General features: G+C 38.7%; 1 protein-coding gene across 1 annotated transcript in view; it reads right to left on the minus strand.

Annotated features, from left to right (window-relative positions):
* GLG1 (golgi glycoprotein 1) overlaps positions 1-26633 on the minus strand; it is a 157873-nt gene that overhangs the window by 18679 nt on the left and 112561 nt on the right. The window contains exons 5-15 of the mRNA XM_046680445.1: positions 20201-20404; positions 19087-19158; positions 17972-18155; positions 15507-15721; positions 11568-11689; positions 9957-10058; positions 7736-7889; positions 5783-5920; positions 2678-2764; positions 1313-1375; positions 427-540 (exon numbers count right to left, since the gene is read on the minus strand). Coding sequence (XP_046536401.1) covers positions 427-540; positions 1313-1375; positions 2678-2764; positions 5783-5920; positions 7736-7889; positions 9957-10058; positions 11568-11689; positions 15507-15721; positions 17972-18155; positions 19087-19158; positions 20201-20404 — 1455 coding nt within the window. The remainder of the gene's footprint in view (positions 1-426; positions 541-1312; positions 1376-2677; positions 2765-5782; positions 5921-7735; positions 7890-9956; positions 10059-11567; positions 11690-15506; positions 15722-17971; positions 18156-19086; positions 19159-20200; positions 20405-26633) is intronic.

Raw genomic sequence — 26633 nt, forward strand, 5'->3', positions numbered from 1 at the left:
TTTAAAAGAAAAAAAGGCTTAGAGTCCAGAGTATTGATATACATTTGGGCTGCTGCACTGAACAGTGACACAAAATAGCAGACCCCACTGATACTAACTGTCAAAGGAAAAGCTAAAATATCTTATGTAAGCAAGCAGTGTGACTGAAGCAGGAAACGCCTGTTTATTTGTCCCCATCCCCACTGGATTGCATGCTCCTTAAGGGTACAGACCCTGTCTTATCTATCATTGCATTTCCCAAGTCTAACAAAGTACCTGGCCCTAGCAGATAAAAACATCACATTTACTGAGAATAAATCGAAATAGGACATATATTTGGAGAAAATGGTTTTTCACAGAAGAGGTGCTCTGATGTTCTAAAAGAGGAGGGGATTCAGTAGCCATCCAAAGAGCCAAGACAAGAAGGACCTGCCAGGTGTTACTGACCAGTTGGAAGTGAGTGACTCCAATGGCACACTTCTCATTCATATCTTTCTGGTGCTTGTTCTGTATCAGACACTCCATCAGGTCCCCAGAGTCTATCTGGTTATCTGCCACATCCTGGGGAAAGCAGTGCACATTTACACCTTATTTGTAACCTCTAATGAAAAAACCCTACGCCCCAGCCCATGAGAAATACAAACAAGACTGATTCTAGACTGATTCTAGAGCCTTCACAAACAAGATATACCAGAAATCATGTCAAAATAAGCTGGAGAAATTACAAAGAATAAACATTCAGGGGAATAAAATTTACACAGCAAGTTGCCCCACATGAAGCGCCAATGAGAACATGCACCATGCAGGGCCTTTACTCCCTTCCTTCTGATGTTGGAAGCTGGCTTTCAGGGTAGCATCTAACACCGCTTCCTGGGTGTCAGATCCTCACGGGTCCTCGGTGTGCTTCACTCCCACAATTTAGATAGTTCAGTAAGTGAATAAACTAACAGAATTCCCCCAATATCGAGGTACAAGGAGACAGCTGGAAGGGGAAAGCCACTATTATTGCTAACAAATCCTGGACTGATGTATCTGAAGCAACTCAGCCATGCTGATAGTGGCTTCCCCCTTTTCTCTCTGTTTATAAAAGGCATCTCAACAAGTGCTGCTAACCACACACCTGGGTACCCACAAGGGATAATCAAATAAGGTTTCCCAGGATGGTGGCACTCCTCTCTCGATGATGTTTACATTTTAACTTTACCTTGTCAAAGTTGGCTATCACTCAGGAGAAACGTGTGCTGGAGACAGAGATGAGTCCAACACACTTGTGGCCCAGAGGCCCAGTGAATCTGGTTCTATTGTGACCCTTGTTTTTCCAGACATCACTTACGTGGCAAAAGTTCTGAATTATGGGTTCACAGGCTCTCATCAGCAAGGCTTCTATTTGAATATCCTGTAGAAGATAACATACATTAATAATTCTGCTTTAGAAAGAGCCAGGGGTAAGAGTAGGAGCAGTTTCTTTTTCTGAATTAGTAGCATCTGATGGGTATATAATCTAAAATGGACATCTAAAAACTACCCTAGTATTTAAGTAAGATAGCCCCAGCATAGATAGAACTGCTCCTCCATTATACTTTGAAAGGCAAGTTTTCTAGAGGCAGATTCCCCTTGTGCCCAAACAAAAGAGAATGCAGAATTAAGAACGGTGGGGAGAAAAAAGTATTTAAAAATAATATTAGAGTATGTAAAGCCTTTGGAATTTTCCCCAAAAAGCTAAGCAGTTCAAAAAGAAAATAGGAGTAACTGACCTCTATCTTTAGTTTCTAAGCTCCTAAACGAGATCACTGTCCTCAAACCAGATGACAAACCACTGCATCTGGGGAACCACACTGAACGCCTTTAAGCTCAGTACCCGCCGCACAGCACTAGCTGCTGAAACAAGATCTTCCTTTCACGTTACACACCCAGAATGTCCTCATTAGCCCACAAGGACATGAGAATGGGAGAGGAGATGACAGAAGATGAAAAAGGCAATAAACTTTTGAAAAACAGAAAGCAAAAAAAGATGCTGAGAAATGTAATTTTATGTATTGCCAATTTTGACAATTCAAATAGTTCTAAAAGGGTTAGATAAAAAAAAAAAAAGCAATTCTTTGTTTCTTTGTTACCGTGATTTCTGCACAAGCCAATTTTAACTTTTTAGCTGCTCCACCCTGTAATAATCTCTGTATTTCTAAATAATATGCCTATGCTTATGAGGTTTTTTAACCCCCGTTTTTACAACTGAATGGGTTTCAGGATGGAACACGTATTCAATCGTTCATGTTTAACTGGAAGTCCCACGTTTTTATTTCATTAAACACACAAACATTACCAAATGACCTAACTGAAAAAGCTAAAGATAAGGGAATAGGAATGCTTGGACTATTCTTGAATGTGATTAAGAGATTTGAAGTACATTTGCTATATTTTCTAAAAGGGGGGGAAAACGATACATCTAATCACTGTGATAATTCTAACATGAAGAAAACCAAAGAGCTAAATGTATAGAGTGTTTTTCCAGAGAAATGAGGAGAGGGGTTGGGGAAGCAACACAATATACTTCTTTATAAAGCAAATGGAGAGAATCCGACAAGGCTTCTTTTGTTTTACAGAGAATCTGCATGCTCAAGAGTCTAGAAACAGTAGAACTAAGAAAAAAAGCAAAGGCTGCTGACAGGACACTCTCCTTCTGTGAGCTGCAAATGCTTACCTCGGATTCTAACTCGGTGAGGTTGCCGACTATATCTCTGCATTCTACAGCCAAGTCATCGAGATGGTCCTGGAGGCACTCAAGCTCCTGCAAATCAAAAGGCAATCCCTTGGCATTTGCCAATTGCATAAATGGTCAAGGGAAGCTGAGATACTAGTGTCGACTTCCTTTTCAGAGGTCCTCTTCTTCTTCTCTTATTAAAATGACTTCACAGAACAGAACACTAATGCTTTATCTGATTCTCCAAACTGGGATTGTTGAAAGGATAAGTGCTTGACGTAACAGGGTGGTTAAGAGGTTTAAGGGGATACAACAGCCATGAGAATCCTCCAGAAGGCCAAATTGGTAAGTCCAACAATTAATCATCATCAGTGTTTGGGTGTCCTCAGAGTCTAAAATAATCAGGACTTTATTTCATTCATTAACACCCTGCCATTCCATTTTTACCTGTGTTTTGATAATCTTTGTCTTCCATTTTAAATCTGCATTTTGATAATAATTGTTGAACAGCAAATTCACAGGGAAAGATGTGGCATATTTTAAGACTCTTCATGGGCAAAGCAGGTTGGGACCCAGAGTCGGAAACACAGAACAGAACCAATAGCTCCTGCAAGTCCAATCTAGGACTCTAACCCCAGCCCCCATTAAAAGGATCCTCTGAGGGAAACCCTGAAACAAGTGAGCACACTAGGGCTTGGGGATCTAAAAGCTGTCTTGTCTGGGCTTTAGAAACTGAGCTGGAGCTACCCCATAGCATCAGCCTATCACTATTCCTCTTAGAGATTTAGAGATTTGAAGTATAATATCAGCTCACTTTCCCAAAGCATATCAACAGCTATTTCTCAGCAAAATGCTCTGTTAAAGGATCAAGTTTAACTTACTGACCATTCTGCAAGAACCTCCCTGTGCAGAATTAGAATGAGAAGGGAGGAGAGGGCTGTAGGTATCATACAACAGCCAGAATTGGTGATGGTGGTGGTGAGGGAACCCAAAGGAAAATGCATAAAACATTTGGGAGTAAGATAAACAGCTACGGGAAAAACCCTATTCACGGAATCCTTTCCTCAGTTTATTTTTTAATTTAATTTTATCTTTTGAAGATTAGCCCTGAGCTAACATCTGCCACCAATCCTCCTCTTTTTGCCGAGGAAGACTGGCCACGAGCTAACATCAGTGCCCATCTTCCTCTGCTTTATATGTGGGATGCCTACCATAGCATGGCGTGCCAAGTGGTGCCATGTTCACACCTGGGATCCGAACCGGCGAACCCCCGGCCGCCGAGAAGCAGAACGTGCGCACTTAACCGCTGCGCCACTGGGCCGGCCCCTCCTTTCCTCAGTTTAGCTTCACAGTGATGGGCTGCAATGTAGTGCAGCTTTTTCGATGTTACTTTACAGGGGTAGGAAAGGAAACTTTCCTGGGACTCCAAACCACTGTGTCTCTGTTTCATTAGACAGAGGCAGCAGAAAGCTGAACTACAGGCATCTTGTAACAATAAACTCGACAGAACTGTATAAGGCCCAGGAAGCAGACTGCTGAAAATGATATTCCCAGGCCCATCAGATCTGAGTAGGGAGCCATGCTGCTTCTTAAAAATGTCCAATTCCGAGGCCGGCCCCGGGACCGAGTGGTTAAGTTCGTGCGCTCCGCTTAGGCAGCCCAGGGTTTTGCCGGTTTGGATCCTGGGCATGGACATGGCACTGCTCATCAAGCCATGCTGAGGCGGTGTCCTGCATGCCACAACTAGAAGGACCTCTGCTAGAATATACAACTATGTACCGGGGGGCTATGAGGAGAAGAAGAAAGGGGAAAAAAAGAAGATTGGTAACAGATGTTAGCTCAAGTGCCAATCTTTAAAAAAAAAAAAAAGTCCAATTCCTGTACACGTGACTTTTTAATAGTTTGGTCCCAGAGGGTGTTTTGGAGTGTTATAAATGGAAGCTGGAAACCTGAGTTCACACCTTACTCTAGTATTAATGGGGCTTTATCCAACTAGCTATTCCTCATTGCTTGGTAACCCTGCCTTACGATAGAAGACAAGCTACTTCCCCCTTAATTTACTAGAATGCAGTAATGCACCCTTTCTTTCTCTTTTTTTAAAACTAGGTACAAAATCTTTAGAAATCATTCATAGCATGCTTGTAATCCTTGGGGGCTGCTCCTTCCCTACACTCTCCTGTATTGGAAAGGTTACGTTATAATAGAATAAATGCCTGCTAGGATTAGACCTGAGTTTTACGGAAGGAAGTCAATACACTTCACTTCTCTGAGCCTCAATTTTGTCAACTACTAGAAGGAAAAAATAATTCCATTCCTACATATCTTGTAGGACTGTTGTAGGACATGCTCATTATTCATGCATGCCAGTATTCACATACATATGTATGTATTTATATCCTGCCTTCCCTCAAAAGGACTTAATGTAGCTTATAAAAGTGAGAAAAGAAAAAAAAAAAGATAAAATGAATTAAAAGTGAGCAAAAAATAGGAAAGAAAAGGAAAATATGGTAAAGAAAGTGGAGTGAAGTCAGCAGTAAGCTTGGTACACAAAATGCCCACCATAAAACCTTATACACTTGTTAGAGACAGGCCATATGTTTGGCTCCAGGCTTTTTAAGAGGCAACACAGAGGGGAAAATAATAAACTATAAAATACAGTAACCATAATATAAAAACAAACTAATTGCTTAAGAAAAGTACAATTATTCCTAATATGGAGACCAAAGAGAAAACTTTCCTGAGGATTTTTTACAGGTGGAAGATTGAAGAATAATATAACAAACCACGTCTGTGAAGTAATCAGAGATGGACTTTTTTTTGTGTGTGTGTGTGAGGAAGATTGGCCCTGAGCGAACATCTGTCAATCTTCCTCTATTTCGTATGTGGGATGCCACCACAGCAAAGCTTGATGAGTGGTGTGCAGGTCCACCCCTGGGATCCAAACCTGTGAACCCTGGGCCACTGAAGAGGGTGGGCGAACTTAACCACTACACCAGTGGGCCAGCCCCAACAGAGATGGATTTTATGGTAGTCGTACTCTATATAAAATGTTAATCATGAACATTATTATTACTGTAAGATAAATAAGGTAGCTATGTCACTTACCTGTCCAGTCTCTGTTTTTTCACTGCACCATTTTCCCAGATCAATCAGGCACTTATCTTGGAGGGCAGGATCCAGCTTCACATCCATGGCACGTTGATGTAGGATCCTTTGGACTTCAGCTCGGCACTCCCGTGAGAGCTACATGAGAAACAACAGTAAAATACTTTAAAGGTATCAAAACCAAAAGAAAAAGACATTAAACAAAGCAAATCTGTTGTCAGGAAACTAACAGATAACTTTATAGTTAGTTGAACCAAACTTTATACCTCGAATCTCTTCTAGAATAAGAATTAAATGTTTCATGAGGCTCTAAAAACCTCTGTCTCTATAAATGAGATTATACACTCAGCATTTTCTAATATACTATATGAAACAACATTCTTTTCTCAGGATATCCTGATATAAAGTGAACTGGATTCGTTGCGGTTAACTTACAGAGTTTTGTGTTTAGCAAAATTAATTTGCCACTACCCTATGAATAAAGAGTAGAATGCTTGATCCGATTCAGGAGAGAATACACACTTGGGTCAGGAGAAGTGAGTTCAAATTTACCTAAACTCGGAAGAAGCAGGCAACAGTTACTATAGGTCAGGACTAGGCTCTTCTAGACGATTTAGGGAAAATTAGCAGAGGGTGAAACAGATGAAAATTAGTCTATTTGGTAGGGTTGTGAGAAAGCTGTCATTGCCAGGTACAGTCAGTCTCTCTTTCCTAAAAAGCCAACACAGCTGGGGTGAGGGAAGGGACGAGAGCAACTGCTTCATGAGAATGGGGTTTCCTTTTGGAGACATGGAAATGTTTTAGAAGTAGAGGTGGTGGTTGCACAACTTTGTGAATCTACTAAATGCAACTGAATTTTTCTCTTTAAAATGGTTAACTTTATGTTATGCAAATTTCACTTCAATTTATAAAAGTATATTTTTTATACTTTTTAAGTATATTTTTATACTTTTTTAGTATATATTTACATACTATTTATATACTATATTATATATATTTAGTTAATATTTTTTAGTGTATTTTAAAAAAAGACATCATACCAGATTCCAACCCTTTCTTCATTACAAGAGAAGGAACTTTCTACTATAGTGACTACCAAGATGCCAGGATTTAGGAGTGCCTTTGATTAATAAGAGGCTCATTATATGGAGGAAAAAGTAACAAATTCCCATATTTTTTTACACAGTAGTAGAAAACCTGGGTTAAGACCACAGTAACTGACGTACGACATTTCTTTCTGTTTGGGTCTCCTCATTCTGAATCTTAAACAGTCAGACTTTTGCATTGAACTCAGAGGGGTATTTGTAAACACGCATGTGAAATAATACCCTCCCTATTTTCTGTAACAAATGCAGGACTGAAATGCAATGGGATATCTCAGAAGGCTTAAAAAGGCTACCATGGAGAGCAAGCAGTACATCAGTGTGACAATGGAAAGCAGCAAATTTTGCTGGAGAGCCAAGCACACACAAATACCCCAACAAGAAGTAGCAATCAGGTCAAATGCCAAGAGATTAGGTATGGAGGTTTCTGCTCCAACTGGAGTACTGTCAGGGAGGCCTCATTCCCATAGGCATTAGTGCTCTGCTATCAAGGGCAGAAGCCTAAAGACCATTTGTATCCTGGCTAAGAGCTTCTAATGGATCTTTAAAGCTAAATAAAGTTAGATGAACAGAATTTAATTGTCTCTTTGTGATTTAGATTCTGGTAATTTTAAGAAAAAAAACTGGAAATGTCCCGATTCACTTTGTTAAAAACATAAAATCAGACAGAAAGAAGCTGGAGAACAACTCTGTGCACGTTCACTGAATGAAAAAGTTGCTAGTAGTGCAGTAACCTTCCCTGCCCGATATACTAAGTCTTCCTAGGATGACAAAATCAGAACAACATATAGCAAACTAATGAAAAACCAAATGACAATAAGAAGAAATGAAGTCAATATTGAGTGCATACCCTCCGGCCCTGTTCCTCAGTGCGGTAGGCATGTCTATATAAGCAAGAGAACACAGCTCCAGGAGGCATAAGTTCACTGGTTTCATTCCAACCGTGAGTGTGGCAAAGACGAGATGCATCCCCCTGGCACTTGCGGTATAAGACAGGGTCCAGCCTATAAGGTTAAGAGTTAAAAGATAATCACTCTTACTATACTTTTCCTTCTAAGACATGCTAAGGGTTTTTACAAGGTGCTTGCTTGTGTACTCATTGGTAACCACCTCCAGGGTAGTGGAGACAGCAGGCAAGCAAAAGTACATTCCTGAATTTTGTTCTTCACGAACACATGGTGTTTGTCAACCTTAATACAGAAGATTTAAGCTCTACCTTAAAGATATTATCTTGGCTATGTAAGGCACAGAATAGTACAATACTACACTTAGCACTAACATGCCCTGGCTGAAACAAGAAAATAAGGTTTTAGCTACCATCAGGCAATTCACAACTTTTCATTCAATACTTTTTTCTAAGTATGAATAAAATTCAATCCTACCTGATATACTGGATTCAATAAAATCAGGAAATGGCAAGATAAACAGAATCTCCCACTCAACTTCCTTTCTAGTAACACTGTTGCTCTTCTTTTCCCCATGCAAGGTAAGGCAGTTATATTTTCAGCATACCTGAATAAGCGTATCAATTTAAAAAACCTGACATTTGGGGCCTGCCCCGTGGCCCAGTGGTCAAGTTCACACGCTCCGCTTTGGCGGCCCAGGGTTTCACCGATTCGAATCCTGGGCACGGACATGGCACCGCTCATCAGGCCACGCTGAGGCGGTTTCCCACATATCACAACTAGAAGGACCCACAACTAAAATATATACAGCTATGTACTGGGGGGATTTGAGGAGAAAAAAAAAAGAAGATTGGCAACAGTTGTTAGCTCAGGTGCCAATCCTTAAGAAAAAAACCCCTGACATTTAATTTAGACTCTGGAGACAGTGGATCAGGCAATGAGCCTGCTGCTTCTCCAAATTAGGCCAATGCATGCTTAATTCTGTCCATGTTACAATGTCAATTTTGGGAAGGGCTATTTAAGGAGAAAAGTTAGTATTTAATGAGTAGCTTGTAAGACTGTGAAGCATCTTTAGATCATGGGTGAAGGAATTACAGAAGAGGAAAAAACATGACTTTTTCAGGCAGTAAACTCTTTGCTATTTCAGTCTAGATGGCCCGGGTAAGCACAGGGAAATTCCTACACAGTTTTCTGTAGTCCTTTCCAGAGCTAATTTGAGGGAACAGAAATAGAAACACATTGAATCCTCAAGTATTCTCTTTCCAGTAAAGTATGTGGGTAAAACATATAGTAATCTCCAGAAAAAGTTAATGACCAAAGTACAGTGGCTTAAACAACTGAATCAGGAAGCAGCTGAACTTGGGATGCAGGAGGAGCAGACTGATCAGGTACTGGCGGCTTCGAAGGGGAAGGGAAAATGAGACATGGAAAGAGGAGGGGATTGAAGCCAATAAATTATAGAGATTCTGAGTGTAATATAGATACTTCTCCTATTTCACGTCTCCTCTTTTTTCCAGCTAACAGGATGAGAAAAGAATCAAATTGTCACTTATTGGTAAGAGCCTCTTAAGACAGAATAAATTCAATAACTTAGAATAGTTAAAGAAATAGCAAATTCCGTGTGGTAATGGATTATAATTAGTCTTTGGGTGGTGAACATGATGTAATCTACACAGAATTCAAAAAATATTATGATGTACATCTGAAAATTATATAATGTTATAACCCAATGTTACTGCTATAAAAACAAAAATTAAAATAAAAAAAGGAAAAAAATAAAAGCAATCAAAAACAAGAAACAGCAAATTCCCATACTGAGTGCAAATCAGTAAGAATAAAAATGCGCTATTATCGTCTTAAAGACATATTTGAAGATGCTTCTGCTGCCCCATAGGTGCCCAAGCTCTTTCTAGACGATGTTTGTGGTATCAGAAGCATTTGACCCTGACTTCCAAAGTAGTAGTGAACACGGGCACTGGGGAACAGACCTGCTGGACGGTGTCTGCCTTTAAATACTGAGGTTTTTCAGGGGACCGGAGTGTTGTCAGCTATCCTAGAACTTAATAAAAACAAATTCCTACCGATTATCTCAAAAAACACAAGGGATACTGGCGACACAGGAGAACAGGCTGAGGCTTACGCTTACTCTGGCTTCAAAATACTCACTTCCAATCACGGGAGATGAAATATTGCAGCTCTAAGAGACGGTGTTCACAATCTTCCACCATTTTCTCTGTGTATAAATGTTCCATCAGGCATGAGAGGATCCTGGGCATAAAATAGGGGTGAAATTATAACAAAGGAAAGAAGAGTTCTGACAACAGGTTCTGAACTCTTGCATCAGTATTTCCTTGGTCTGTGGGAAAAGCCATTTCACTATTTTCCTAGGGCAATCAGGAGTTTACTCTTCTGAGAATCACTCAAATTAACCCAGCCTGACAGTGATTATGGCTTCTATCAACTTCGGAGCCACTCAGCACTTAGGACTCAGCTTGCATAAGATCTGCATGCACCTGCTTTATTTTTAACTGTTTATTATGAAAATTTTCGAACACACACAAAAATAGAGAATCATATACATCCACCTTCCATTCCTATAGCTTTATCAACCTATGGCCACGTTTGTTTTAGCTCTATATCCCCTCACTGATGTTTTACAGCAAATCCCAGATACCATATCATTTCATTTGTAAATACTTCACCATATTTCTCTATGATAGGAGAACACAATACTATTATCCACCAAAATAAATCAATGAAAATCATTAAATATCCTATCAGTTTTCAAATTTTTCCAATTATCTCATGCCTTTTTACATCTTTGTTCAAAGTGGGACTCAGAAAAGGTCCACACACACTGCATTTAATTGATAGTATCTCAAATCTATTTAATCTGTAGCAGTTCCCTCTTTCCTCCCTCTCAACTGGCCCCTTCATGGCTGGTGCAATTATTTTCATATTGGTAAATATTCTTAATTAGTCTTAAGAGTGTTTGTCTATCTCCTCCAACTACACAAAGAGCTTTAAGGAAGAAGACCTTTTTTAAATCCCCTACCACAGTATGAACAGTAGGAGCGCATGAATAGCAGAATGATGATAAACATGGACTGCATTGCTTTTATTGATGGGTACTGCCAGCTGCAGGTTATAAAGATTTTTGCAGAATTGGAAACCTGTTCTTACTTGCAACCTGTTTCTAAAAGCTGTTTGTACATCATATGGAATAAAACTAATGCATGAGATACAAATACTTTATTACAGCATTGTACAGCTTTCCTGGATCTTGGATGCAACTTCAGAGCTCATTTTGTCCATGATTACTCCCTCTAACCATCACATTTTTTTCATTTCAATAATTAATTACTTTCTATCTAATGATTATTGAGTAGTCAATGTATCCAAGTTAATATACAAATGAAAAATACAGAGCCAAAGCATGTGTCACTCTTTATCCTGAGAGTTTCTCTATCTCATTTTTATTTGACCATTAAATGGAATTATTCAGTGACCTAATGTATAGGGCCATATATGGTCAGTCAATGTCAACAAATATCATCACAATTCTCGGTCTAGGCGTCTCTACAGTGTGGATGAGGCAGAGCCGAAGTCTCAATTCCAACAGTAGTTTTAACAAAAGTTGGTATGTGTTCCTGTTTAACAAAATTTCAGTTAAGATGTTAAACCATCCAAAAGTCATTTGAGGGAATGTTCCCTGAGCTGCCCTGCCAAATATAATAAAATATAATATGGATAAATAGCACAAATAAGATAACCTACATTGGGTCTCCTGATCTGATGTGTTTGCAGGCTGTCTGTATTACAGATTCACAAGCTTCATTCAGAGCTCTATCAATGCGGTAATCTGCACCAGGATCAGTCTCTTGAATCAATGTTTGAAGCTGGATTAAAAAAAAAAAAGTTAAGAAAGAAAGCCACTTACACATTAGGGAAGAGCAATATCACATCTTCACGCAATCAGTTACTCAGTTTGGTATATCACAATGTACTCTCAATAAGGTCCTACGATTGTCACTGGCCAAGCTCAAGAGCTGTTGCCAAAAACTTTCCAACTGGTTTCTCTCCCTTGACTGCAAATTTTTCTGTTTAAGTCAAAGTGGGGGTTGCTTGCCTACCTGTCTGAACCATCTCTAGATATTTGCAAAACAAAAGGTCTTTACAATGTAAAGTCTGCCTCTTTCCTCACATCTAGGCAGATATCGATCTGGTAATTGGTCTACTAAATCTGACACTCAGGGCCAAGCCAGAATTGGGCGAGAAGAGTAAAGAGAAGACATTTCCAGTTAGAGACCTAATTTGGTCAAAGGAATCTAGAATTTGAATTTTGCTGCAAGGACACTCGCATTACAACAGGCGTACTTTGGTTTATTAAAAACAGATGTGAGATTTCATTTAACTTGCAAGAAATATCAATTACAAAAAACAAGAATATGATACTTATAATTTCCTATTTTTCCTCACTATCTTTTATACAACCTAGAGGTAAACTAGAACTTGCCCATTCAAAGTATACAGAAAAATACTTGCGATTATGCAGTTGAAAATGAGAATAATATCTTTAAGATTTACTTTTGCTTGGTCCATACTTTGTCAGGGAATAAAGTGAAAGCATGATAAAATGTGCCTTGGATTCTTTTTTTCTGTGTTTGAGAAGAAAGCAGTGGGAGCGCAGAGGAAAAAACTCTAAATTAAGAATCAGAAGACCTGAGTTCTATTAATAGTTCCAGCTCTGCCACATAGATACCAGCTTTGAGAACATGAACAAGTTGATTAACCTCTAAGCTCCAGTTTCTTTTACTGCAGAGGATTATAAGAAAGAGTGGTATGGAGGAGAAAGTTATATAAACTGTAAAGTATTTTACAGACATAAAAGATCACTGTTACTACAGATGGGTAGCAGATGGTGTTTTGGGGTGGGAATCTTAAATAACAGAAAGTAAATCTGAAAACTACTAATTCTTCTGGTTCCTTTACCAAGTTAAAGAATTGGAGCCCTTCTTGTGTCGTAGATTTAGCCTCTGAAGAGGCCTTCTCTAATCCTCATACACTTGACCTGCGATCCCACAGGGGCTCCTGTGAAAGCAATGACCCCATCACATATTGATCAGAGAACACAGATCAAAAGGAAATGGAGAAAGAAAACTCTGTCTATCCCAAAAGAAGTCAGCAATTAAGATGAGAGAAGCATGAAGGACTTCCAATATTTTGGGATGGAAGTTATTTGTACCAGTTCTTGGTGGCAATTTGGAGAAGCTAGAAAATGCTGTGGTTAGTTAGGAGGAAGATTATTGTCAAATGACTACCAATTTTAGTTATGATGTTTGCTAACAAAGACTAAAACATTTACATCTTTTTCTGAGGGAAGTTATAAGCATCATGGGAATCTGGAAGTCACTGCAAAAACTGCATCAGTTAAATATCCATGACTGACAGGTGAACTTTGAGAATTCTCAATGAATGCAGACTGCAGGTCCTAAAAGGAGACAATGAATGCGCTATAGAATCTAGTAGGCTAATGGCTCAAGGGATCACAGCTACTCCCACTCTTGAATCCAGTGACAACAGTCTGGGAAATAAACACTAAGAACGTGAATTGCTACATGATAATACATCTATTCTAGCCCCTAACTGCTTAGGAAAAACCTGGGAAAATGCTTCCAAGAAATGATTAATCTAAAGAATAGCCTGGGCAGTCACCTTTGGCTTGGGAGAGACTGGGCCCAGACTCGTTCAACCATAACTGAAGAGAATTTAATAAGTTCACGATTATGGTGCATTTGGAAGATAAGATGATTAAGATAATAATTATCATTATGCGTCACAGTTTACTATTTGTTGAGAGATCACTAAATCAAAGTATCACCAAGCAGAGAACAGGAAAAATTAATGGTCAACCACAGACAGGTATGAAAGTCTACTGGATCAAGGAAGAAAATTGAAAAAGAAAGAAATCCACTCAAAATAAATTATTTCTAAACATTCCTCCACTTGATGACGGCTAATGTAGTAGAAGACTAAGGAAGATTTTCTTCTTATTCCTTCAACTGTTTTGAGCAAAGGCTAAAAAACCATGGGTCTATAAAAAACAAAATAAAGTGTTTGTTTCCCACTTGGCTAAAACTTAATGTGGTCAAAACTACATATTTCACTATTTGAGGCTAACCTCTAGGTTTGGGAAAGCACTTTTCTTCTGCACACAAAGGAAGAGGTGGGTGGTACTTATTTACCTTTCAGGTTGAGTCACCAGCTCTTTTAATAAGCTAAATTTCAAAAAGCCTTGGAGGTAAACTAGATGCCTCAAAATAAAGTCAAACCAATGTATTTTCTTTTTTCTATAACGTTAGTACAAGTGTAGCCTCAGTCCCCTTTCCACGCCACATTAAGGATGAAATGCAAATATAGAATGTCCTGATTCATTCTTGGGCTGGGGCCCAGGCACATACATTATCACAGAGGCTTCCTAGCACAGTAACCAGCAAGGACTGCTCCTGAGGAAGACTCCTTCTGCTACACTTGGTATTTTGGAGAACAGGCTACATTTGTCTATTTTTCCCACCACGGCATGTAAAAGTTACTGTCTACTCTGGGTCAGGGTATTAGAAGCTAAAATGAAATTTTACTCCACATCAAAATTTTATGGAAACTTTATGTTTCAGACTGTAAAATTCTGATTTTACATGATTAGCAAGAAAATAAAATTCAAGTAATAGTCAATTTTAATAAAAATGCTAAAAACAAAAGACTAATGAATAGTGGTTTTCTAAAGTTTCACTGAGAGAGAGGCACAACTTTCTAATTTAGGATAGAAAGGTAAACTATATCTTTTGTGCTTCCTAAGGAAAAGTATAGGAAAGTATGGGGTACATTGTACAGGGTACTGCTGTTGCATTTGGTATTGTAAATTGTTCAAAGATTCTTATTCAGGAAAAAGTAATAAACATGGACAATGGCAATGAAATAGATGCACTGTATCTATAATATTTTGTTAAATTTATATTATGTACCTGATCTGTAGTTATTCAATTGTTTATGAACCCTGGGATCAAGAATAACTTTATTTTATCAAGCAAACTACGCTAATTTTCTCCAACTATCTTTATAGAACTGCTGACTGTAGAGTCTAGAGGTAGAGAAAGAAAGACCCTTCCACGCATAGTTGCCCTACTCTAACAAGAAAAAATGGTGTGATTTTGAAAATGACACGCTTTCTTGATCCTCAGGTCAGGAATTCACACCATGCTGCACATCAGTAACAAAAAGAAACATAAAACTTCAATTCATTTCAGCTCTCTTTCAGCCTCAACTCAATCAAACCTATTTAGACAGGCAAATTCTCTTTTGGTGGAAGAACTTCTCTGATTTACCAGAACCTGGTTTGCCCTGATTCTGGATTTAGTAAATTCAATCTAGCAAGTTACCTTTTCTTTAAAAACTCTAGCAAACAATGCATTTTATCTATTTCTTTAAGTATATAGCTCGTTTTATTGATTATGAGCTCAAACTTCTGCTCTGCAGAGAATTCCACATTCTTACTAAGATACGCCTGAAGAAACAACATTCCATGTCTGGTTCCTAGTAGCTAATGTTCACTGTGATGTCATAACGATCCTGATAAAGTAAGTTGGGATCGTGTCAGGAAGAGGTTCCTCAGCTGATAAAGTGTGACATTCAAAACGGCAGTAGAAATTTTTTCCTTACCGCTTGTTGGCAGTTCATGCCAACATTCCCTTTCTCGCCCCGAACTACTTTCATCAAACAATGCAGGGTTCGCCCTTTTCGATGCAATCCAGAACAGTGGTGTTCAATCTCACCCCGACAGCTCAGGATGATCTCAGGGCTCAAGGAAAAGTCTTCCATCAACATGCGTCGGTAATCCAACATCTCCCCCTGGCACTCACTGCTCACTTGTCGCCCTAAGTTAGGATTTAAGCCAAAACATTATGGAGGCGAGCATTAGAATCAGATATCACCACATATTAAAAGCACACGTTTTTCCCTAGAATATACTATACCAGTCATGCTATTATCTAGACTGAAAGGCTTGAACTTTAGCAAAAGCTTTATAAGCATAAAATGAGTTTAAGACTCCAGGGACTAGCGTTCATCTTGTCAGTGTTCTGCATTATACAGATTTTATACTACTGAACTAATAATGCAAATGTTTTGTCAATGGAAGGCTTATTAATAAGATAACTATTGGGGTAAAGATGAAAGCCAAGAATAATCCCTACTGGCTGGCCTACACAGTTAAAGCTTGTAGAAAAGACTCCATTTGAAATATTCACTACAGCTCCCTGCCTTCCTTGAGCTGTAAATGTCAAGTGAGAAACTTAAGAAATTTTTTAAAAAACAGCTGTACTGAGGTTTAACTGACATATAATAAACTGCACTTTTAAAATATACAATTGGACAAGTTTGACATCTATACATCGATGAAACCATCACCACAATCAAGATATTGACCACCACATCCATCAACTCCAAATGTTTCCTCACGCTCCTTGACAATCCTTCTCTTCCCCACCCACCCCACCCCCAGTCAACCACTGATCTGCTTTCTGTGGCTACAGATCCGTTTACGAGTTTGCATTTTTTAGAAGTTTATATACACGGAATCAAACGGTAGGGACTCTTTTTTGTTTAACTCCTTTTCCTCAGCATAATTACTTTTAAGATTCATTCATGTATCAACAGTTTATTTTTTTTTATTGCCAAGTAATATTATTCCAGTATGTGGATATATTATACTTTGTTTATCCCTTTAATTGTTGATGGACATTTTGGTTATTTTCAATTTGGGGCTATTACAAATAAAGCTGTTATGAATATTCCTGTATAAGAGTTTATATGGACATATGCTTTCGATCTCTTGGGTAGATACCTAGGAGTTACATGGCTGGGTCATATGGTAGATGTATGTTTAACTTTGTAAGAAACCAGCAAACTATTTTCCAAAGTAGTTGTACCATTTTAAAATAGCATCAGCAGTGTATGACAGTTCCAGTTCTTCCACAGCCTACCAACACTTAATATGGTCAGTCTTTTTAACATTAGCATTCTATATAACTTTTCTGAATTATCTATTCATATCCTTTGGCCATTTATTTACTGAGCCTTTTGGTGTTTCTTGTTAATTTGCAGTTTAAGGACATTCACTTTCTATTTTTAAATACCAAAATTAGATTTTATAATATGCTTTTACTAGTCAATAATCCCCACCTTTTCATTTCAGGAAAATTTCATCTAACACCTAGACCATAATCAAAATTCTCCAATTGCCTCCAAAATGTCCTTTGTTTGGCACTCAATCTATTGCTTTTAAGCTTAGGTGTCTTTGACTATCCAGATATGAAAAAAAAATTTCATCAAAAAGCTCTGAGTTTTATTTAATGATCGATTTTTTTCCCACTTTTTAATCACTAACCAATTGTCCCAGCACCATTTATTCAACATCAGCTACGAATTTCACTTTTACAGATTATAGCCAATATTAAGAAAGACAATCCTGACCTTCTATGCATCCTTGTTGGTTCCTTTGTCAGAGATTGACTTTTAGACTAAATAGACCATGAGTCTGACCTTATGGGGTAATCATTTACTCCTTTACTGTTTAATTTCTTGATATCATCACTGTCATAATAATAACAGTATCTATCACTTATTGTATATTAAGTGCTATGCCAAATTACTTCATTCAGTCCTCACAAGAACTCCTTAACATAAGTAATGTTATTCTTGTTCTATACATAAGGAAAATGAGGTTTGGAGAGATTAAGAAAGATAAGCAATGGTCACCCAGCTAGTTAATTTGGTGACAGAGCCATAATTCGCAGCTGTGTCCCTCTGGCCCAAAGCTGATGTGGTAAATCATTACACGGCCCTGACTCTCCTAGAAACGCTGTGTGAGAGGCAGTTTAAAAATTAAGATATTTGAGTTTGAGAAATATAACTTACTTCTTAAAAGGCAAGACGGGATGTAAAAGAAAAACAAAATTGGGATTATTGAGCTAAGAGAAAGGGCCTTCAATCATGCTTCGGGACCCCAACCCTTCAGCCTAGAGTTATGCTCCTGCGTCACAATGCACAGGTGCAGTCAAAAGAGTAAATATAGGAGGAAACTATCCAAAAAGGAATGAAATGGATAAAAAGAAACTGACTCTCACCTCTATGTACAGCTGACTCCAGACACATCAGAAGGTAGGAGAGCCTAGCTTCCCGGGATCGAGGAAGGTTTTCCACATTACACCGGTATTTCTTCAAGTCACTCTTACAGGATTTGGCCAATGAATAACTGACTTTATAATCCTGGGCAATCAGCTTTTGGCGCGTTGTTAGTGCTTCTCGACACTGAGGGAAGGGTGCAGCAAGAGAGTTGTAAGACCACCCAAGTGGCTCAGCTGTTCATATGTACCTCCAAGACAAGCAGAACTCGTGGCCAAGTATAGTCAACCACCGTGGTTATTACAAAATGGCTACCTTTAAGTTTGATTAAAATTGAGCACAAGTAGGCTAGAGTAGGTGGCAAGAGGAAGGGGTAAATGGGTGGGGCACCCTGGAATTCTACAGTGAATTGCTGACTGTTGTAGCAATAGCAGCTGTCCTAAACACATAAATATTTGGTAGATTTTAATACATTAACTTGACAAAATATTCTTTTCCTCTTCAGTAATATCCTAAAAATAAATTTCACCAGAATCAAAGTGGTAACTGCCACAACACTCTGCAAACTCCATTCTATACTTTTTAAACATAATTAATCAATAGTAAATAATATAAAGAATCGAAATGAAAAACATTTCCTCAGCACAGGAAAGTAAATGACAGGATAGCAAAACAAAAATAATCACTTTTAAAGTCATAAAAGACTCCTGCATTCATCCAGGAACAGAGGACTAACGGTAATGAGAATGCTTAATGAGACAGCTGCTGAAAGACAAAATCACTAATTATCTATGAAGCACATTGGTTTAGTTAGTATAAACTTCCTGAATATACAGGGATGGCTTCAGTGTGATTTTGATATAAAATTCTCCAATTTTACCCCCTAAATTGATTTCCAGTTAGCTTCCCACTGTCTAGATATCACAAAAAGCATCATTTTCTTGGTTTAAGTGAAACACACTTTGGTTCCCTACTAAAAGCCTAGTATCTCACCTCTGAGAAGGATAAGCTTTATCAGTCCTTTATATTTTAGTATGAGTTTACAAGACTATTTTTGAGGGGATTTGAGAAAGCTTTTACGAAATGAATAAAACATTGGTTTCAAAGTAATGCTTACCTTTTCACTCATGGATTCTTCAAATTTATGGTTAAAGAGGCACTTATACACTCTGCCTTCACCAGCTTGTGTCTGTAAGATGGAACATCCTCATCATTATCAGCATTATTAGCTAAGTAGTTATGCTGGGCATTATCCACAATCTTATAGAGAACTTTGTGTTAAATTATTATAATGATGCGTACTTTTGAATGAACAGAAATGCAGTAGGCTTTGAAAGAAAATAGTGATTGCAGTAAAGATGAGAAAAATTTTCCCATGATGTTTGTCTACTGTCCTTGTTCCCAGATATACCGTTAATTAGAGAACCAAGAGAAATGTCAGTGAGTCTTCCTTCTCACAACTTTATGCTAGAGTCAGTAAAACTCATAATCAGTGGCTCTGATGGTTAAAGCTGTTAATTCAAAACAGCAGGCAGAGTGGGAGTTTACACAAGTCACTTTCAGTCCTTTGTTATATAGATGGAGATTACTCTGTTTAAAGTGCTGGAAAGTTGTTCTATAGAGTCTGCAGGTAGTAATCAAAGATTTGATTTTAAAAGTTAGCCACCTGTTTTCTTCATCTTAGCCAAAAATATAAAAATATGTAATATGGCAAAGTTTTAGCCATAGAAGAGATGTGAATGGGATTCCCTGGTAAAATACGATTCCTATAGGTAAAACAAACTTCCAAGAACTAAAATTGAGAATGAGATAAAGTAGAAAAAATAGTGTGTGGAGGTTGTCAGAAGCCAACTGTTAACTGGATGTGAAGCCATCAAGGCTGAGCATCCAATAACACTTTCTGCTATTCTGGGACCAACTCCATCTTCCATTTCAGTGGCTTTTCTACATGTGAGGGTTTGTCTTGGTTTATTTATTTTGGCCGAGTGGTTAAGTTTGTGCTCTTCGCTTCAGCGGCCCAGGGTTTCACTGGTTCGGATCCTGGGTGCAGACATGGCAGCCACCGCTCAACAAGCCCTGCTGAGGCGGCGTCCCACATGACACAACTAGAAGGATCCAAACTAAAATTATATACAACTATGTACTGGGGGGCTTTGGGGAGAAAAAGGAAAAAAAAATTAAAAAAATAAAAATGTAAGGAGAAAAGAGGAACAGTTTCTAAGCTGACTCACATTTTCACAAAAACGCTCCCGATCATCTCGGCAAGCAAAATATAAATGCCGGTCTAAATGAAAGTCATCTGAGGACAGCTCAGCCACCCGGAGAATGGCTTTCTTGCAGAGTTCAGAGACTTGAATCTTGGGATCTCTTTCTTCTGCTTCCTTCACCAGGCCTTTCTCCAAGCATGATACCACCTCACCTTGTGAATGTGCATCCTAAAATAGCAATGATAGTAACATTTAAAAACTCTCACTGCAATGAGTTTCAAATAAACATCGTTTGGTTAAAAAAAAACCCCAACTCAACATATAGTTAACATATTGATGTTCTATTAAGAAATCAAGTGGGAACCAACTACACTGTGGAAGTTACAGAAAATGCTCTCAAAAATCTTCGGTTAGAATATAATACTTGCATGCCACAAAAGCAAATAGACATCCTCGGAAATTTAAGTATACTTTAGTTTGCACTAGAAATAGGAATTTAACTTCTTCAAGTTTAAAATGTCAGAAAAATTTAAAGAAATTACATCAGCCCAATGCTCTGATCATAGTTCATGTCAATGTTGAAATAACATTGCAGAAATCTCTCTTCATTTATTTCTAAGGGCTAGGTATTTCCCAAATAGCAGGGCTTTTGGTCAAGTTAAAACAACAGCAGACCACAAAATCCATTGAGAAAAGATGTTAGAGATCCTTTTCCTCTTTTTTCTACTCTATACTGTTCACAAAGACCCCAATATGTACAATCTGTGGTATAATACTCACTTTGATGTTTTAAATTTATCTTGATGTGATTTAACGAGATTACCACCACTTTATACAAACCGCTTTTGAGAGCTTTCCTAAAACCATCCAATTATCTTTAATAGTACTTTGCATCATTCCCATAGCAACCACAAGCATTCACTCATTGAAAATATGAGAAATTTCCCTTAAATATTTTCTATTCAAGAATCCTAATCCTCTATACTCAGAAGACATGCTTCAATAACTTCAGAGGTATAACCATTAATGTAGCAAACCAAAGTAGCAGAAAATATAGTGCTACCATTTATTTACACACGTGCGCATAAAAAATCTTGTCACAGTAAAATACCATGTCTACAAAATCATCTGTATATAATAAAAAGATTCCTAAAACCAGGTAGAAAAACATCTACTTTAAGCAAAATTTCAATTCAACAAAAAAAGTACATAGTTTTTTCTATTTCGTTGTAATAGGATTTGTTTTATAATACATTAATTTCCAAGTATTTTCACAAGAATATTCATGTTCTCTCCTAATGTACCTGTGAAGAAAGGATAGGAATTGTGGTATCTATTACACAGATGAGTAAACAGAGGCCTACAGGAGTTTATCAACTCATCTGAGTTGCAGAATGTAAGGGGCCTAGCCAACAGTCATCATTTATCTTTCTAGACCTTGTGGTTCTACGAAACTCCTAAAATTTGTGTGTGGGTTTTGTACTTTTCCTGAGGAGGGTTCCTGGCTTTTGTTAAATTTTCAAAAAGAACTGCTGACCCAAAAAAGACTAGGAGCATGCTGTCCTTGTGCCTTCCTATTCTCTATCTGCACTTTAACCTTTTTCACTTGCTGTACGATTCTAACCAATGCTTAGAAACCTGAGATCAACAAAACATTTTTTTGGAGAGTAATTCTGAACAGATAAACAAAACTCTGAGGGACAAGTGACAAAAGGATAAGGATAGAAAGAAAAGTGGACACAAACCCCAGAAATCGGAGTAAGGCTTATCTTTTCTTCCTAAATTATGAGTGACACTCAAGTTTGTCTGACTATGACCCACTTAGGAAAGGCCTAACCATTTCCACTACCCAAAGGAAAAACAAATCTGTGACAAAGACTTGGACAGAAACATACTGGTCATATACTATTTACAGTATATAAGAGATTATTATAAACAAGATTTTATGTTATAAAACAACATCCTGTACCAATTTTTAGTAGCCCATCATAATTTACTTAGATGGTCACTAGCAATTAGGTCTTAACCATATAAAAGACGTTGAAAACAATAGCATGAGAGTCAACTCTTGATTTAGATTCATTCAGCCTTTAATCTTGACACATGGTAAAGAAATGACTTCCACGTAATGAGTCTAAAATGTTTCGCTGTATACTTAGGATTTATAACTGTTCTAAATGTGCCACCAGTAAGATTAACTACTTAGGGCTATTATATTTCTTAATGGTTCTGTTTGCTTATTATTGGATTTAAGAGAGCATCATCATGGTTTGAGACTCCCTAAGGAATCTAAAATTTAATTTTAATTATAGCAATTATAGCACCACACATCAGTACTGGGCCATAATATCACCTCCATTAGACGTTTTTATTCATCACAACTTTAGACAGATAATTTTTCAAATAAAGATATTTCAGGGATCCCTCTCAGTTCCCTAGTCTCTTAAGCTTTTTGGTTCAGCTCATTTGGGGTATATAACTGAAGTGCATGCAAGTATTTGACAAAGAAGACTGGCTAATTACTGTATATGAATGAAAGCACCTGCACATTATCTATGAGAAAATAAAATTACTTAGGTTAAAAAAGTTATTAAGGGGGCTGGCCCCGTGGCCGAGTGGTTAAGTTCGCGTGCTCCGCTGCAGGCGGCCCAGTGTTTCGTTGGTTTGAATCCTGGGCGCGGACATGGCACTGCTCGTCAGACCACGCTGAGGCAGCGTCCCACATGCCACAACTGGAAGGACCCACAACGAAGAATATACAACTATGTACTGGGGGGCTTTGGGGAGAAAAAGGAAAAAATAAAATCTTTAAAAAAAAAAAGTTATTAATACACAGGCTTGACATATAAATAACAAATGATCCTGTAAATGGACTTACAATGAATTTTTAAGATTCTATTGTGGTGAGACAAATATCCGTCTTAAAACTACTGCTAGGGTTCTGATCAGTTTTTAACACTAATCTCAAAAAAGTAAGCAAGAATTCAGTTTTCATTTCTGCTATAAATCATTCTCTAGTTCACCATTTTTGGTGTCTTCTGTGATCTACCTCACCAGATAAAGAGAGAAAAGGAATGCTGAATTATTCAAAGTAGTGGGATAAAAGCAGAGAATGATAAACTGATGTAACTACTGAGTGAAAAGTATAAAAGTAGCAATAATGTGGCACGAGTCCACAACTAAGTTTCCGTATTGGAAGCCACATTCAACTTTCTCTTCAGAGGATATAAATCATTTACACTTTTACATCATAATATATTCCGAATATATGTTTTAGTAGTTCTTCTCTGTTCCTGTCTTTTTCTCTTGCTCTCTTCCCTTGTGGTTTGATGGCTATCTTTAGTAATACGTTTGATTTCTTTTGTCTTACTTTTTTGCTTGCTTATTACATGTTTCTGATTTGTGATTACCATGAGGATCTATTTAATATCCTATGTATATAACAGTCTACACCGAGTTGATACTCTTTAGCTTGACCTCTTCCTAAAAGCTCTACTTTTTCACTCCCCTCCTCCCATATTTTATGTTTTTCAAATCATATACAGTCTCTTGTTTAGTGTGTGTCCATCCATTACCCTCTTATCATTGAAATAGGTGATTTTAGTACATTTGTCTTTTAACCTTCATATCATCTTCACAGTAGTTAATCTGCTAGATTTGCTATATTTTTATCTTTACAAGTGATTTTATTGCCTGGTTGTTTTGTTGTTGTTTTGTTTGTTTTGTTTTTTGATAATTTTTTTTATCTCTATTTGTGGTTATTGCTTTCCCACTTAAGTAAGTCCCGTCATCATTTCTTGTAGAACTGGTTTCTTGGTGATAAACTCCTTTAATTTTTGCTTGTCTGGGAAGCTCTTTATCTCTCCTTCCAATCTGAATGACAGCCTTGATGGACAGAGTATTCTTGGCTGTAGGTTTTTTCCTTTTAGCACTTTAAATACGTTGTACCATTCTCTTCTCTCCTGTAGGGTCTCGGCTGAGAAGTCTGCTAGTAGCCTGATGGGCTTCCCTTTATATGTCACTTGTGGCCTTTCTCTTGCTGCTTTTAGGATTCTCTCTTTATCCTTAATTTTGGACATTTTAATTATAATATGTCTTGGTGTGGGCCTCTTTGGGCTTATCTTGTTTGGAGCCCTCTGTGTTTCCTGAGCTTGGATGTCTGTTTCCTTCCTCAGATTAGGAAAATTTTCATCTATTATTTCTTCAAATAAATTTTCTGCCCCTTTGTCTCTCTCTTCTCCTTCTGGGACACCTATAATCCGAATGCCAGCACGCTTGATATTGTCCCAGAGCTCCCTTAGACTGTTCTCATTCTGTGTAATTCTTTTTTCTCTTTTCTGTTCTGCTTGGGTGGTTTCCTCTAGTCTTTCGTCTAGCTCGCTGATCCGTTCTTCTGCTTCCTCTACTCTGCTATTGAGTCCCTCTAGTGAATTTCTCATTTCCAGTATTGTAGTCTTCATGTCTGATTGTGTTTTTTTTATATCTTCCAGTTCTTTGCTGATGTACTCACTGTGTTCATCCAGTCTTCTCCCAATATCTGTGAGCATCCTCATGATATTTTGTTTGAACTCTTTGTCGAGTAGGTTGCTTGTTTCTGTTTCATTTAGTCCTTTTTCTGGGGTTTTGTCATGTTCCCTTGCTTGGAAAGTATTCCTTTGTCTCCTCATTATGCCTCTTTCTCTGTGCTTATTTCTACGTATTAAGTAAGTTGGCTATGTGTCCTGATCTAGGAGAAGTGGACTTATGTACGAGATGCCTTATGAGGCCCAGCAGTGTGCTTCCCTCTCGTCACCAGTCCAGAAGATCCAGAAGTGACCCCTTTGTGGGCTACTTGTGTTCTTCTTCTGTGTCAGGGTTGCTCCCACTGCAGGTACCCAGGGAGTCTAGTCTTTCCTTCCCTGGCCAGCTGTTTGTAAATCTGGTTTGGGAAGCCTCAGCACCTGTTGGCTACAAAGTCTATTAGCACACTCCTATTTCAGTTTTCCTCTTGATTGGGTTGGTACCCAGTGTAGCTGGTTGCTAGGTTCAGGGGCTTACAGTTGCTATAGGCCTCAGGCCTACATGGCTGTTGTCAGTTCTCTTAGGAGTACAGCTGAGTGGGGCTGGCCCTAGGCACAGAGCACTCAATTGTTTCAGGCTTTGGAAGGTGGGGCTGATCCTTTTCATGGCTATTTGTGAAGCACAGGTCTTCTGCCGGATAACCCTCACCCCCTACAGGACCACACACATGTCAACACAGTCCTGGTCGGTGCAAGCTTCTCAACCTCCTGGAGCGTACCCTGACACCGCACTGCAGAGGCCCCCACCTCTCCACCAATGCCCCCCCACAGTTCACCTGGTCCTCACACAGGCCCTGCCCCACAGGGGCAGACACCCTTGCCTGCCTGTGGAGGATCAAGGCACCCATTCAACCCAGGCTGAAAAGTAGCCTGAGGGCTTGCTGTTAGGTGGGGCCAGTCCCTAGGGCGAGTTGCCTGCCCTGGCTGAACTGGATTAAATCTGTGCTCTAGTGGGCGTGGCAGACCCCTGGGCTAACAGGCCAAGGGATGAACCTCAATGGCGCCCGCGCTGTCCATAGCAGCACGCCTGGACCAGCTCAGAACAATGGCCCCCACCAATGTCTCAGTCTCTGGAGAGGTCCCTCCTCTCACCAAGATGCCCCCAGAACCCATCAGGTGAGTCTTGTTTCATTAAAGGACTGTCAGCCTTCTGTCTGGTGATTTTAGGTTGCTTCAATGAGTGAGTTTGTGCATGGGCTGTTTAAGACCCGGGTCTTTTCGGCTTTCGGCAGATAGCTTCTCTGCGGGTATCCTCGCTGCGGTTAACAGCCAGCAAAGCCATACAGTAAGACCCCCGTCTCAGCTGGGCTGAGTCTGAAAGATGCTTACAGCAGTATCACCCCCGCTCCAGACCTCACTCCTCCAGGTAGGGCTGTGTACCTTAGGGTGGCTCCCACCTGGCCAGCTGAGAAGCTCCGCTGCTCCGAAAGGTGGCTTTTTTCCTCTCCAGCAGGAATTTCTGCCTCTTCTGCTTTAGTCGGGACTGTCCCTTGTTGTGGTTCTTTTTATCCAGTTTTCAGTTTTGTCTCTAGGGTAATTTTTCCAAAAATAGTTGTAACCTGGTTGTGTTTGTGGGAGGAGATGAGTTCAGCGTCTGCTTACGCCACCATCTTGACGAGATCTCTGTGCTTTCATTTTAACAATATGTATCTAGAAAATTCTATCGGTTTTAAAAAAATTCTTTTATTGAAGTCATATTGGCTTACAACATTCTGTAAATTTCAGGTGTACATCATTATATTTCAGTTTCTGTATAGACTGCATCGTGTTCACCACTAAGAGTCCAGTTTTTATGTCACCATACACATGTGCCCCTTTACTCCTTTTGGCCCCCTACTCCCTTCTCCTCTGGTAACTACTAATCTCTTCTCCTTATCTATGTGTTTGTTTATCTTCCA

This window comes from Equus quagga, chromosome 13, assembly GCF_021613505.1.
Source record: "Equus quagga isolate Etosha38 chromosome 13, UCLA_HA_Equagga_1.0, whole genome shotgun sequence".
Lineage (NCBI taxonomy): Eukaryota > Metazoa > Chordata > Mammalia > Perissodactyla > Equidae > Equus > Equus quagga.